Raw genomic sequence first — 14691 nt, forward strand, 5'->3', positions numbered from 1 at the left:
AAAATGAGATGATTAAAACCAGGTTTATTTACAGAGCAGTCTTTATTCATAGAGTAATTAGAAGGCTTGTCTATCCAGAAGATATCTTTCTCATCTTGATATCATTACACCATATGGACAAACTTTGTGGACACGTGACCTTAAGATTCGTATGTGCTTTTTAAACATTCTATTCCACATTTATTCCTTTTATTGCTGTTAAAATGGACTCCACACTGTCATGGGAAGATGTTTCACTAGATTTTGGAGTGTGTGCTTGGAGATTTGAGCTAATTCAGCTACAAGGGCATTAATAAAGTCAGGTACTGTTGTAGAGGAGCTGAGGAGGCCTAGGGTGCCGTCAGCATTTCAGTACATCCCAAAGGTGTTCAGTTGTCTTCCACTTTAAATCATGTAAACTGTATCTTCATGGAGCTGGCCTTGTGAGCAGGTACATTGTTATGCTGGGATAGGTTTGGATTTTCTAGTTCAAGTCAAGAGAAATGTCATGCTAATGCATCCACAGACGTCCTATACAATTGTGTGCCTCCGACTTTGTGGTAACAGTTTGAAAAAGAAGCAAGCAAGAAACTACTTTATTAAGAAATGAAATAAGAATAACATTTTCAGCTCCTACTTCAGTGACACTTTACAGACAAAATTTCTGAAGGCATAGGTCTGATTAGCTCTTACACAAAGCCAGAAATTGAGTAAAGCATGACTTCAGTGGGCGAAAAGCAAGCATTTACTAGCAAGCTAGCAATTACGCTAATTGTTTTGTCACTGTGTAAGATTTTTTATTACTTGATGGGATAATTTTAGTGAAGTATATACAAAATGCAACAAAAGTATTGTATAGGCATAGGTATAGCTGTGTGTGTGTGTGTGTGTGTGTGTGTGTGTGTGTGTGTGTGTGTGTGTGTGTGTGTGTGTGTAAACCTAGGTATATGCAGCATTTTATTTTTATTTTTGTTAACTCATGCAGATTTATTTTTCTGTCTCTGTCTCTTTACAGCACTGGTGGCGTAAGTGTATGCTAACCCATAGCAGTGAGAGTGCTGGTGTCTCAGAGCTGCAGCATAGTGCAGCAGTGTGTGTTCAGACAGCGTGGAGAGGCTACAAGGAGAGACGGTTCTATCTGCTGCAGAGGGAAGCAGTGTTGCTTTTGCAGAGAAGCTGGAGACGATGTGTGCAGCAACAGAGACACAGAGCAGCGTGCCGTATCCAGACATTCTGGAGGGCACATAGGCAGAGGCAGAGATATGGGCAGCTATGCAAAGCTGCTGTAACACTACAGGCTGCCTGGAGGGGGCATCAGGCCCGGCAAAGGTAACGCACTATTTATGATTTCGTTCAGAATAGAAATGCGAGCGTTCTGTTCCTCAGTTTTTTGACAGGTTATGTCTGTTTTTATGAGTGCAGTTATGAGTATGGTCACAGTCGATTTTTTTTGTTTTTGTTTTAATATATTACTGATTGTTATTTTTGATTAAATATCAATTTCATATAATTACTTTGTCATCACTACTTTACTCCAGGTGTAGAAGTTTGAGAGAGGAACAGAAGAGTACTAGAACAGGCCATCCACAGGATAACGCAAAAGAAAGCTTGAACAACCTCCCAAACTTTTCTGATACCCAGGCGATGTGCCTGGATTCACAGATATCTCGACAAAGCTCAGTGGCTTCCGAAGAGTGCAGAATGGATACTGAGACCCAGCCATCAGAGCTTTCCAAACCTCTGGATGACAGCACTCTGAAGAGCCGAGCCAAGCGAGAGAGCAGGAGGAAAAGAGAACTGGAACAGGCAACGTTTAGTCTGAAATTGCTGAAGGTGCGATCCAATAATCTTTCCCTCTCTGATGAACCAGACTCCCCTGAAAATAAAATCTCTTCCAAAGCTGCTCCTCTTGGTTCTTCCCTTCAGAGCTCTATAGACAGCCATGGGAGCTTTGAGCTCCATAGTGTTGATGACATGGAGTTGGAGGCAACTGATATGCAACCTCAAGATAACATGTCTAAAAATCAGCCAGCAGTTGTTGAAGGGTATAAAGATGCTCTCAAATTGGGGCCAGAATCGGAGAAAACGCAACCGAAAAAGCCAACAAGTCCAGTGCACGCTGGCCAAAGCACCTCAAAGCCTCTGTTCTATATATCAGATGAAGCTGGTAGTCCTGTACGGAACGAGCCACACACACCATCTAAGTTGAAGTCTATTCGAGAGAAAAAGGAGTCTCTGGTGTTTGTCATCAGCATGCAAAAGGAGAGCCCTATAGACCAAAACAGCCTTGATGCTCTCAAGAGCTTAGAGAAGGAAGCAGAGTGGAGACAAGACTCTGGCCAGCAGAAGAGCTTATCATCAAGCGTACAAACTGGAAACACTTCCGTGAATAATCCGGCTGTCCAGCCATCTTCAGCGCCATCATCTGGTGCAGCCAAGATGACAACACAGCAAACGAGCTTGCAGCCCAGAAAGGAGGAAGAAGCAGTCAAAATGCAACCTCCGAAGAAGACAGTGGCTCACAGTATTAGCATTAGCATGAAGGAAAAAGCAACTAGCCTGGCCTTTTCACCCAAACGCAGCAGGCTGACCTTCTCCAAGTGAGTGAAGATTCCACCAGGAATGCATATTATCCTAGCTCAGTTCTCCTACTTTTTCCTTTTTCTGCAGTTAATGAAAACCCTCAAACTTTGTCATATTTTTTCTGACAGATATATACCCTGTTGTTGTTTTTTCCTCAGATCTGATAAAGACCTAGCAAATCAGGAGCGTTCACTGACCTTGCAAAGAGAAAGAACGTCAGGTTTCAGATCTCTGAAGAGCAGAGAGGTGAAGATTATATTTTACATACTGTACATACTTTTAGAAAAATTAGGACCCATTTCATTCCCAGGAAATGTTACGTTTTATACGTGTTTTCTTTTTTGCATGTTTTTAAATATTCAGCATTTGTGATTTCATGCATGAATGTGCTGTAAGATTTCTTCAAGATCTTCTTCAAGTGACTATTTTTTTGTGATAGACATGTTTTGACCCTGTAAGATGTATTGGATTAGTTTTGATGGACTGAATCGCTTTGTACAATTAGGTGGCCCGAGCTGGCCGCCAAAAGAAAACTCGCATAGCTCGGACTCGCTCCGACTTCCTGAGCCGTGCCTGTAGCACAGAGGCTGATACTGACGATGAGGACGATGAAGAATACGAGTATACACCTGTGATCTCTAACGCACTGCCCCTCCCGGAGTCTCCAGACTCTCCCGGTCCTGAGCAAGTCTTCCACAGTGACTCAGAGATGGTAAACTGAGGCCCAGCATTGAATCCAACTCTGTTCTAAACCACCCACCAGTCCAGTGCTCTTCTTTATGCCACCAGCTCTAACGACTGAACCTAAATCTAGGTCTATAATTGCTACTAAGTCAACATTCTCTAACAAATGCCACAGTAATGTTAGTACTATTAATAAGGTAATGTTAAGAGGGATCATGACTGGCTAAATGCTCATCTTCACTGGTAGAAGGTCTCCAGTGAATCAGTATAATTTGAATCTAGGTTTTGCAGAAAATGACCTGTAAATGGATATCATTCTTAGTCTGGTTATATATGGTTTTGTTGCGTTTGTTGGGGAATGTTGGTTTCATGTAAAGGGGACTTCTTTTCTAATCTCCTTCATGTTGGTCCACCTTCTCTGGGTCTATGGTAGCTGTTGCTGATCTAATAACCCGGAGATATGACTAACTCTCCTTCCTTTTAACCGCACCTTTCCTACAGCGAATTTGCCCTTCTTGTATGTGAAGATGAAGAGACTCTTCCCTGAAGACCTAAGTGCCTGATGTAGTTTGACTTTTGATACATATAACCTGCATGGATTAGATATTTATAATTATTTACCACTTATTCACTGTTTCTCATTCACTAGTTCTCAGAAGCTCATGCATGTGTCTCTTATGTCTCATTTATCTCGTGCTGATTTCTACTTCTGCAATGAATAGATATGCAAATTTGGTGAAGGGTTTATTGGCCAGGCATCACTTTGTAGATCATCAAATTCCTAAGTGAACATTGTTCAAGGCTGTGGAACAAACACTAATTGAGTAAGGAAGTGTATTAATTGATACTGGAATGAAAATTCAAAGGTGCCAAAATAGATAGCTACAGATAGCTAGCTGGTGGTATCAAAAGGTATCGAGACTTGCTCTGTTTAAAAGAAAGTACTTTATTTATCTACATTTAGACATGATCACCTTCAAAATAGTCACCGCAATACAGTGCTCCCAGGGTTCCTGCCACTTCTGGAATGTGTCCTGGAAGTCTTCTTTCTGAAGCGTATCAAGCACCTTCTGCAATTCGTGCTGTATCTCTGCAGTGGTGTCAAAACGGAGACCTTTGCAAGAGAGCCAAAGTCCGAAAGAGCCAAATCTGGGGAGTAGGCTAGATACAGAAGTGAGATTGTGTTGTTTCTGGCGAGAAACTCACGTGCAAAGGAGAGTTTAGTGATGGTGCGCACGTAGTCAGAATAGCAGACGTGGTAATGCACCGGTCACACAGCTCCCGATGTACACAGGACGTTGTCTTTTGACACACTGATTAATGAAAGTCGGTGCTCCCTGTGAATGTGCATGCAGCCTTGTGCTGCCATCTGTTGGCATGTTACAAAACTAGTCTCTAAACTTTTTGAAGCCACCCTTGTAGCCACCTCATGACCAAAGTTTACCAGGATAATGCTTTTCAGTAAAATTCAGTTTGTTCTCTCTGCCTGTGGGAATTCCTAGAGCACAGAGCAAAATGAAGCAAAATGAGCAAAATGAAGTTGTTTAGTGATCAGTTAGTCCAATGTTACTGTAAGCACCAATATAGCCCATGGTAAAACCAATAAATACGAATTAAAGCAGTTCCATTACTATGAATTATTGGAAGGTAATGAGGAAGACCTTGGGCATGGATCAGGTTCATGTTCATGTTCTGCCCAAAAATTGTGACGGACACTTGCGCTTGATATTTACACGTTTGCAGCGATGCAGAAGTATAAATCATCCCTATAAAAAAACAACAAAGATATCAATAGTTGTTGCTGTAATTGAATATGGATCTTTATAGACTTACCTATCTCTCACAGCCCTCTCAGAAAGAGCAGAAACGGCTCCAGAAAACTATGTCATCAGGAGATCTGGGAAAGGTGGACTCCTTGAGGAAGTCCTCAAACTCAGATGGGAGGTCAGAGAAAGTTTCAACCAATGATTTTAGAGTGATCAGGCTCTTCTCCATACTAATTCATTTACTGATGTTCTGTTCTGTTCTGTTTTTCCGGACTGCTCAGTGGGGTAAGGGGTAAGATGCGCTTCTGGGGAAAGGGAAAGCATGGTGATAAGAAGATGTCCATCAGGGGACACTCAGCAGATGCTGATCTCACAAAGACTCGCAATGGTGAGAATGCAGAAAAAGTGAAAGAAGGAATAAATCTTTTTAATGCAGTATGAAACGTGAGTGCATTTCTCTCTCCCAGGCTCTCCCTCTGCCAGTCCTGAGCAGAGTCCAGCAGCAGATCATGGTCGGGACAGTAAAGAGAACAGAGAGCCAGAAATGAGAATGCTGACGATGAAGAGGAGGCGGAGCGTGAAGATTAGCACCGTGCCTCAGGAACCCTCTCCATGGCAGAATGACTCTCTCCACATCCTCACGTGCACAGCAGACTACTGCAGCATGAACGACTTCCTTATGAAGAAGGTAGACTGAGAATTCTCCAATCCACGAACTGTATTGTAGTATTGAAAGAAACCACATATCTTTAGAAGTATACAGTCTTAACACTCATTTCCTTGAATTGTTGTTTGACAGATAAATGATTTGGAGACTGAGGACAGTAAGAAGGACACTCCAGTAGATGTGGTCTTTAAGAAGGCTCTAAAAGAGTTTCGTCTCCATATCTTCAATTCCTACTCCACTGCCCTGGCTGTAAGTATCGCACTGATGACAAGAGGTCGACCGATAGTGGATTTTACAGATACTGATATCTAGGTTGGATCGTACCTAATCGATTATGCGATAACCAAATATTCAACCGATAGTTTTAATAAATGGATACTAAAGAAAAAAAAACAAAAAACAAACGTAATACTCTATGTAAAATAGTACTGAAAAAAGTACAGAATCCTGAAAATTGCTAAATGAAATAGATATGAATATATTAATTATATTAATAATATTGAGGAAAATAAAAGACGCATTAAAACTGAAACAAAAAGTAACACTCCAAATAGATAAAAAACAGTTACTTCCAAAATTAATAAAAACGACACTTGCACGTGGTGTCAGTGATTCACCTCTAGAGGCCACTCTTATACTGTATAAAGCATCCCGGAAAAACTATCATTATGGATTTTTGCCAAAAGCTGATAGTTCCAGCAAACAACTATCTGTGGTGATTAATCGGCAAAACCGACAAATCTCTACTGACGACCACGTTTAGTCTAAGGAAGCTCAAAGCATCGCATTTTTTTGAATGGTGTTTTTTTTTATGCACACTGTTTTTACTCTCACTCCTCTGTCTCAGATGGACGATGGTAAAAGTATCAGGTATAAGGATCTTCATGCTCTGTTTGAGCACATTCTGGAGAAGAGCATGCGCCTGGAGCAGAGAGCTTGGTCAGAATCCCCTGTTAAAGTCTGGGTCAACACATTCAAAATCTTTCTGGATGAGTTTGTGACCGAGTACAAGCCCATGCACAGCACTTTTAGCCGGGTAAATTTTGTGTCCTTCATCTAGAAATATTGTGTGTCTAGACATGATTTTTTATTCGGTGACGCTGTTTTACAGGCTCCCAAACCAGAACGTAAGAAGAGAAGGAAAAAGGAGGCAGACATTGTAAGTCTTCTAGCATTGTATTTGAGCTTTTTTCTTTTTTAAACCAACCAAATCACCTACAATTTAGAGTTTATCTGCTTAACGTGGAACTCTATGCTCACGCTAAATCATTGTTTTCTTCTGCAGGTGGAGGAGCACATGGGTCACATTTTCAAGTCCACTCAGTACAGCATTCCTACATACTGCGAATACTGCTCGTCTCTCATTTGGATGATGGACAGAGCATGCGTCTGCAAATGTGAGTTTTATGCAAAGCTCATGCCATACAATAACTATTTCTACACGAGGTGGTATCAAAAGGTTTCGAGACTTGCTCTGTTTAAAAGAAAGTACTTTATTTAACTAAGTTTACACACTTTCACCTTCAAAATAGTCTCCTTACACAGCAATACAGTGCTCCCAGCGTTCCTGCCACTTTTGGAATGTGTCCTGGAAGTCTTCGTTTAAAAAAGAGTCGAGCACCTGTGATCTGTGATTTGCACTGGATCTCCACAATGGGGACAAAACGCAACCTTTAAGCTGCATCTTAAAGAAGAGGACGAAGTCCGCAGGAGCCAAATCTGGCGAGAAGGGAGGAGGGCAGAAGTGAGATTGTGTGGATTGTTCTCCGACCATCATCATGCACGAGTTGTCGAATGGTTTCAACAATATCAGGGGTTGAGCTCTTCGAAGGTCTCTCTGATCTCTCATCACCTTCCTGTGATGCTCTTAAAGCACGCACCACTCAAAACAACTCGCTGCAGCATCGCCGTATGTAATGTCTAACGTCTCTGTGGCAGATTTGCCCGGTTTCTTTCAGAATTTTACATTTGCTCTTTGTTCTTACATTGCTAAACATGAGGAAATTCCAGACGTGGTAATGCACATTGTCAGAATAGCACCAGCTAGCACCATTAATCTCAAACCTTTTTGATACCACCCTGTATGTGAGAAATCAGATTGCCTCCTTTTAGCCCTATACATGTTTCTGAATTATTTTAATTATTTGCAACTCCCTTCTTCTTCTAATTTCTACCTCAGTCTCACCACAATGAACAGGGAGTGGTCTTGTGTCCTCCACAGTTATTTTTTTTAACTAGCTGTCATTCTGTTCGGTGGTGAGATGTTTACACTGACGCTGTCGCTTTGTTTTCTGATGCAGTGTGTCGTTACGCCTGTCACAGAAAATGCTGTTCAAGGATGACGACTACATGTAGCAAAAAGGTAAGAGTGTTGGTGTGTCTATCTGTCTGTGAGAGATCGCATCTACTTCATATTCTAAATCTTCTCAGTGTCTTCTTAGTATTTCATTTATCCGCAACATTTGCTTGCTTCGCCTGCGTGCAGTTCGACCCAGAACAGTCTTCGCGGCAGTTTGGCGTGGAGCTGTCGCAGTTAACCAGCGACGACAGAGCAGTACCGCAAGTGGTGGAGAATCTCATCAACTACATAGAGATGCATGGTCTCTACACAGAGGGCATCTACAGGAAGTCTGGGTCAACCAATAAAATCAAAGAGCTAAAGTTGGGACTGGATACAGGTGAATCCTATGTCTTTGGGCCGAACGGACAAAAGTTACTTGTTCAAGCAAAAAAAGGTGTTTTTAAATAACGGTTATGGTACAATTAAGCAGCAAGCCAGAAACTCTAAATATAGTATGGCATTATTATTCTTGTTAGCAGTTAATAGCAGTGGTAACATAAATATTTAAAGGTAGAAAAAGACTGGGTTGAGTTTATCCTCTGTAATGCAATTATACACTTTACTATATTGTAGTAAATTACTGTTTAAAGGTTTAAGAATTTATTGGTAAAATAAATCATAAGTAAATGTTATTATGCACAGTGTCATTTCAGTTCAGTTTTATTTGTGTTTAGTGTTTTTTTAACAATAGATAGTGTCATAAAAACAGAACTTTACAGAGAAAAACCGGTTATAAAATATGAATTTATATGTTAGTGCCTATACGTTTAATGCCTAATAGGTTTATCCCTAATGAGCAAACCAGTGTTGACAGTGTCAAGAAAAAACTCCCTGAGATGCTAAAAGGAAAAAACCTTGAGAGGAACCAGTCTCAAAATGGAACCCATCCTCATCTGGGTGTTAACAGCATTATTATCAACAAATTAACAGCATTCATTTCTTCAGCTGTTAGAGCTACAGGAGCTCGTCTGTAGGATCGGACCACACGGGCCAGACTTTGTGCCTCACGTGCATCAATGAGCCTCGGCCACCCATGACCCAGCTTACCACTGTTCCTTCCTTGGAGCACTATTGATAGATACTGATCACTGCAGACTGGGAACATCCCACAACAGCTGCAGTTTCGGAGATGCTCTGACCCAGTCGTCTAGCCGTCACAACTTGGCCCTTGTTAAATTCCCTCAATTACTTACGCTTACACATTTTTCCTGCTTCTAACACGTCAACCGTTTTGAGTATGGTTCCTCTCAAGGGACATTAAGGCATTAAACTTATAGGCACTAACATAAAAATTCATATTTTATAACCTTTTTTTTCTCTATAAAGCTCTGCTTTTATGACACTATCCATTGTCTAAAGCACTACACAAATAAATTAACTGAATTGAAATGTCACTGTGTGCATAATAACATTTACCCACTAACAGGTGCTATGGTGAAGAGATAATCAGTGTTATTCACTACACCAGTCACCATAATGTTATAATGTCATAATGTTATGCCTGATCGATGTAGTTCCATCATTGATGAGGTGTGCTGTGCTGTGATTTATACATAAATGCAGAGCTATTCATGCAAATTGCAGTCCTAAGCTATTGTAGACGATTGTTTATATTAATTACAGTCCAAATCTATCCCAATAGTTCTTGAGTTGCTCAGTACCTTCATGGATTTCTATTAGTTTAGAACCTTTACTATAAAACCACAGCATAATGTGTTTGGATCATACAATCATCCTGCATGCTGGGTCTTATTTCAGATGCGACTGTTGTGAATCTGGATGACTATAACATCCACGTTATTGCCAGCGTGTTGAAACAGTGGCTGCGGGACCTTCCAAATCCTTTAATGACCTTTGAACTATATAAGGAGTTTCTCAGGGCAACAGGTACATTTTGTCTCAACACATTTTTTATGTATTTTTGGCTCCTTCGGTAATTGTGCCGCAGCTCATTGCCATCTCGCTCGGTACAGGTTTGCAGGACAAGAAAGAAGTTGTGAAAGGTGTGTATACAGTGATCGACCAGCTTAGCAGGACTCACCTGAGCACTTTGGAGAGGCTCATCTTCCACTTAGTCAGGTAAGGCAAAGGAAAGGCCTTAAAGCTTTAGGATTTGTCATAGGTGTTCTTTTCTGTAGATTTGCATGTTCAAAAATCTCAACTCGATTTATTAACAGATTTTCAAAATTAACAGGTTAATGCAAATAAACGATAACGGCACTAATGTTATTAACGTAATTAATGTTAATAAAATTAACATGATGATTTACGTAATTCGGAATCCCTATAATTACTTTAAAACATTTACAACAATATTTAGACTTCATGCTCTATGTTGAGTTTGGTTTCACTAATAATAAACATACATTTGCATAAAGCATCCATATTTGTCCATGCCCATGTTGATTAGAGTATTAAAAATTCGAAAAGTATTAATTTAAGTTACATTTAGAACAGATAAAAATGTGCGATTGAGTTGCGATTAATCGTGAGTTGACTCAATCGTTTGATTAGTCGCGATTAAATATTTTAATTGATTGACAGCCCTTGGGGTTTTTTGCATTCATTGTGGAACACTATTGAGACACATTATTCAGAAACATATTCCAGTAAAGATTCTCCCCTTAATGTATTTATGTTTTTCAGGATTTCACTGCAGGAGGAGACTAATCGGATGAGTGCTAATGCTCTGGCCATTGTGTTTGCGCCCTGTATCCTGCGGTGTCCAGACAGCATTGACCCTTTACAGAGTGTACAGGACATTGGCAAGACTACTGCGTAAGACATCCACGATGTGTCTACTGTATATGTGTGTGTGCATAATTTAGGGGTGTCACTGATTAAGATTTTACATAATAGAATCAGAATTGTCAAGTCTTGCCTATAGTTGACTGACAGTCGAATAATGTGTGTGTCGGAGGGGCTGGACGACGACGACCCCGCCGACACCAGGTAGTCGTACAACAATTTCTCATAACATTTTAAAGCCACGATGTACAAAACATCACACAAAGATATAGAAGAAAATGTATTTAAAAAATTGGATCAATAAACCTAAAAAATAACAAACAACTGCAGAAAGGCCACACTGGAAACGGCTAAATTGCCTATGCAAATGTGCTCTAGGTACCCCGGAACATTGATACACCAAAAAACAACTATTAATTTACAAAATTAATGTAGAACAGCATATACATTTCTAGAATATCTCAGACATTGGTAAATATTTAAATCCCTGCAGATACTCCTGTGTCGGTCACGGATCATGGAAATTAAAACTTAAATCTGTCACGTTCAAATTATTCATTGAAAACATCTTTTCTTTTAACATTTTTATTTACAGCATTATCATAATAGGATATATATTAACTTATTGGCAGAAAAATGGTAGTTCTATGTGATATCAGACATTGCCATATAACCAAAATGATCCTGGTTTCATAAAACCTCTGTGAAGTCAACTATGAAATTTGTAGTCTAATCAGGCTCCTCCTATCGAAGCATTGAATCTTCAACTATACAGGGTCACCCCAAGCGTATTTATTATGTAATGATTTAAGATCTGTGTTGGTCATTGTTGGTTTGTTCCTCAGCTGTGTGGAGCTGATCATCTGTGAACAGGTGACTAAATACAAAGCCAGACTGAAGGACATCAGCACTCTGGAGTTTGCCGAGAGCAAAGCCAAGATCCGTCTCACGCACATCAGGAGGTCAATGGTATGAATTCTGATCTCAGAATGAGCTCGAATCAACTCTGTAGATCATCGCACTTTTGTATTGATATTTTAAATCCTGAACAAGCAGCTGTATATATATAGGTACTTATCAAGAACTCACTTTTCCGCATGTGGTTGGTTAAGTTCCCATCCCAATAACCCCTTTCTCCCTTCTTCCCCTTATTTACACCTCCGTCAGAAACCAGTACTAATCGCTGTTAGGTTTATGAGCATGAGCCGAACTGCCACCTCGGTATGTATGATTGAGCACTGTAATCTCTTAATGCTGTGTAGTCCTCGTATACGGCATCAGTGTAGCATTGTCGCTAACGTCGTCGTCTTGTCACCTGTTTGCAAATATTGAAAAGGATACTTTAGTAGTGTCAGTAAATGGATATCTAATAAACTAATGAGCTTTGTCCTGTAGGCAATGTCTGAGCAGGCTGATTGTTCTTGTCCACATAGTTTGTCTTGCAGTTGCAAAGTTAATTACAAAGCTGGATTAAATGGACAGCCAGATAGCTGTGGGTTTAAACACTGTTGTTTGCAAATTCCAAAAAAACACATATTGCTGTGAGAAATGTAATGTATAATGTGAAACTAAATAATGGTTAAATCTGAACAGTTACCTTGGACAATTAACTCTGTTACCTTGGTTTAAAATAATTTTTATAAACTAGACTATTGTAGATACAACGATCAGGCATAACATTATGACCACAAACCCATCGAACATTAACAGCATTGACTTCTTCAGCAATTTGAGCTACAGGAGCTCGTCTGTTGGATCGGAACACACGGGCCGGACTTCACTCACCATGTGCTTCACTGAGCCTTGGCCACCCATAACCCTGTCACCGGTTCACCATTGTTCCTTCCTTGGACTACTTTTTATACTGATCACTGCAGACTGGGAACATCCCACAAGAGCTGCAGTTTTGGAGATGCTTTAACCCAGTCGTCTAGACGTCAAAACACTTGCCCATTTTTGCTGCTTCTAACACGTAAACTTTGAGGACAAAATGTTCACTTGCTGCTTAATAATATCTCACTAACAGGTGCCCTGATGAAAAGATAATCAGTGTTATTCACTTCACCGCTCATAATGTTATGCTGGATCAGTGTACATGCAAACTGAATGATCTCTTTTTTCACCAATGTTCTCATATTTTAATTGATTGGGTTTTGGGTGACAGGCATTTTCACTGTCTTTTCAGTCTTGGTTTAATCAGTGTAAAATGTTATTTTAAAAAATTGGTGCTCAGCTCACTACTATGCTGAGATTAAACCACTTTCCAAATCCAGCTTTGTACTCCTTCGTATACGATAATGTGCATGCTGCTCTTACTAATTCGTTCATTTGTTTGCTTAACGCTTTTCACCCGTTGGCTTCTCAGCTTAATAAAACGCAGTACATCAAAAACTAAAGATTTCCTGTAGGATTGCCGTTGCTCAGTGTTTTGCTTCTGCATATTGGTCTTACCACAACGTAGCTCTATAATCTAACCGCTATTAGTGAACACATTAAAATTTGAAGAGGTAAAATCACACGGTCAGAGTTCATGTCAAGTTTCCTTTCGGAATATAATTGCTTAAATGTTTCAGTAAATTCAACTGTAGTTTCACTCCATTTCAGATTTGCAGGACTTACTTAGAATTGAACAAGGGTTACAATAATAAGTACATACACTTAATATGCACTTGCTTTTTTCCTTCCCTCTTTCTCTTTCTATCTCTCTCTCCCATTTTCTCTAAATTTATCAGGGTAAAAGTCTCTCGTTTTCTAAGAGCAGTCCCCTTACACCCTCTCCAGCAACGAGCCCACTGTCACCCACGATCAATGAAGGGGAAGGACCGATTGAAGATAGAGCCGAATCAGGCCCGAATGAACAGCAACAGGCAGCAATGCAGCAAGAAGAAAAAGTGCTTTCTCAGCAAATAGAAAACTTACAGAAAGAGAAGTCAGTATCTTTTAATCTCTCTCTTTCTTTGTCTCTTAGTCAGATGTTAGCCTTTAACAGACATTATTTTCTTTGTTATATGTCTTTGGTTTAAACATTTCTCTATTTGTGACTTCATAGGGAGGAGCTGACATTTGAAATCTTGGCGTTGGAGCCACGAACATCTGATGATGAGCTGCTGGAATCTGAGGCTTCTATAGGAACAGCAGACAGCTCAGAGAACCTCATAGCAGAACAGGAAGGAGCAACATATGAGGCTTGGGGTAATTCATTTATACAACTAAAGGATTGTAACTGTGCCTGTCAAATCCAATCCAATTTAATAGTCTTTAGTATTAGAATTAAAACAAGTAACTGTTTTTAAATTTACATTCATTTTTCACTTCTACTATCAAATTATAATTTTTTTTTTTTATGGTTTAGTGCAGTGGTCCCCAACCTTTTTTGCGCCACAGACCAGTTTAAAGTCAGACAATATTTTTACGGACCGGCCTTTAAGGTGTGGCGAATAAATACAACAAAATAAAATGATACGACCGGCATAAAAACTGCTATTTTTCGAAATTTAATAATAAACGTGAATCCACTGTGTTGATTTTTGTTCATTTTGCTCACTTGGGGGTTTCAGTTTAGCACTAATGTAATGGATGGAGGTAAGATGACTGAGGCCAAGCATCTTTACATGCATCAAGAGTCATAGACAGATGTGGCGGAGAGAATCCGGTAATTTTCCAAAATAAAACATCATTCAGAATCAGATAATAAATAAAATAGAAATAATGTAAGTTATGTATTCTTTCTGTGCGGCCTGGTACCAATTGACCGGGGGTTGGGGACCACTGGTCTATTGTGTAGTTGTATGTGCTAGTAGTGACCTCTAGATGGCAGTAAATTAAAAATTAAACAGGCAAACAAAAAGAAGAGGTTTGCACAAATGCATTGAATCATAAACAGTGTTTCATAAAAAACATTAATGAGTATTAATGAGTTTTAA

The 14691-nt window shown here is 39.8% G+C and overlaps 1 protein-coding gene across 4 annotated transcripts in view; it reads left to right on the plus strand.

The window, feature by feature from the left end:
* Positions 1 to 14691, plus strand: part of myo9ab (myosin IXAb) — a 108181-nt gene that overhangs the window by 90891 nt on the left and 2599 nt on the right. For 2 of the 4 annotated variants that reach the window (XM_046858996.1, XM_046858994.1), the window contains exons 24-43: positions 995 to 1308; positions 1518 to 2579; positions 2721 to 2808; positions 3068 to 3274; positions 5093 to 5190; positions 5294 to 5400; positions 5480 to 5700; positions 5812 to 5928; positions 6527 to 6715; positions 6791 to 6838; positions 6965 to 7076; positions 7980 to 8041; positions 8165 to 8357; positions 9779 to 9907; positions 9994 to 10099; positions 10667 to 10798; positions 11614 to 11737; positions 11936 to 11989; positions 13501 to 13697; positions 13818 to 13960. In XM_046858996.1, the coding sequence (XP_046714952.1) occupies positions 995 to 1308; positions 1518 to 2579; positions 2721 to 2808; positions 3068 to 3274; positions 5093 to 5190; positions 5294 to 5400; positions 5480 to 5700; positions 5812 to 5928; positions 6527 to 6715; positions 6791 to 6838; positions 6965 to 7076; positions 7980 to 8041; positions 8165 to 8357; positions 9779 to 9907; positions 9994 to 10099; positions 10667 to 10798; positions 11614 to 11737; positions 11936 to 11989; positions 13501 to 13697; positions 13818 to 13960 (3703 nt within the window). The remainder of the gene's footprint in view (positions 1 to 994; positions 1309 to 1517; positions 2580 to 2720; positions 2809 to 3067; positions 3275 to 5092; positions 5191 to 5293; positions 5401 to 5479; positions 5701 to 5811; positions 5929 to 6526; positions 6716 to 6790; positions 6839 to 6964; positions 7077 to 7979; positions 8042 to 8164; positions 8358 to 9778; positions 9908 to 9993; positions 10100 to 10666; positions 10799 to 11613; positions 11738 to 11935; positions 11990 to 13500; positions 13698 to 13817; positions 13961 to 14691) is intronic. The other 2 variants (XM_046858997.1, XM_046858995.1) reach the window with 2 other exon arrangements.

The sequence above is a fragment of the Silurus meridionalis genome, chromosome 10, assembly GCF_014805685.1.
Source record: "Silurus meridionalis isolate SWU-2019-XX chromosome 10, ASM1480568v1, whole genome shotgun sequence".
Taxonomy (NCBI): domain Eukaryota; kingdom Metazoa; phylum Chordata; class Actinopteri; order Siluriformes; family Siluridae; genus Silurus; species Silurus meridionalis.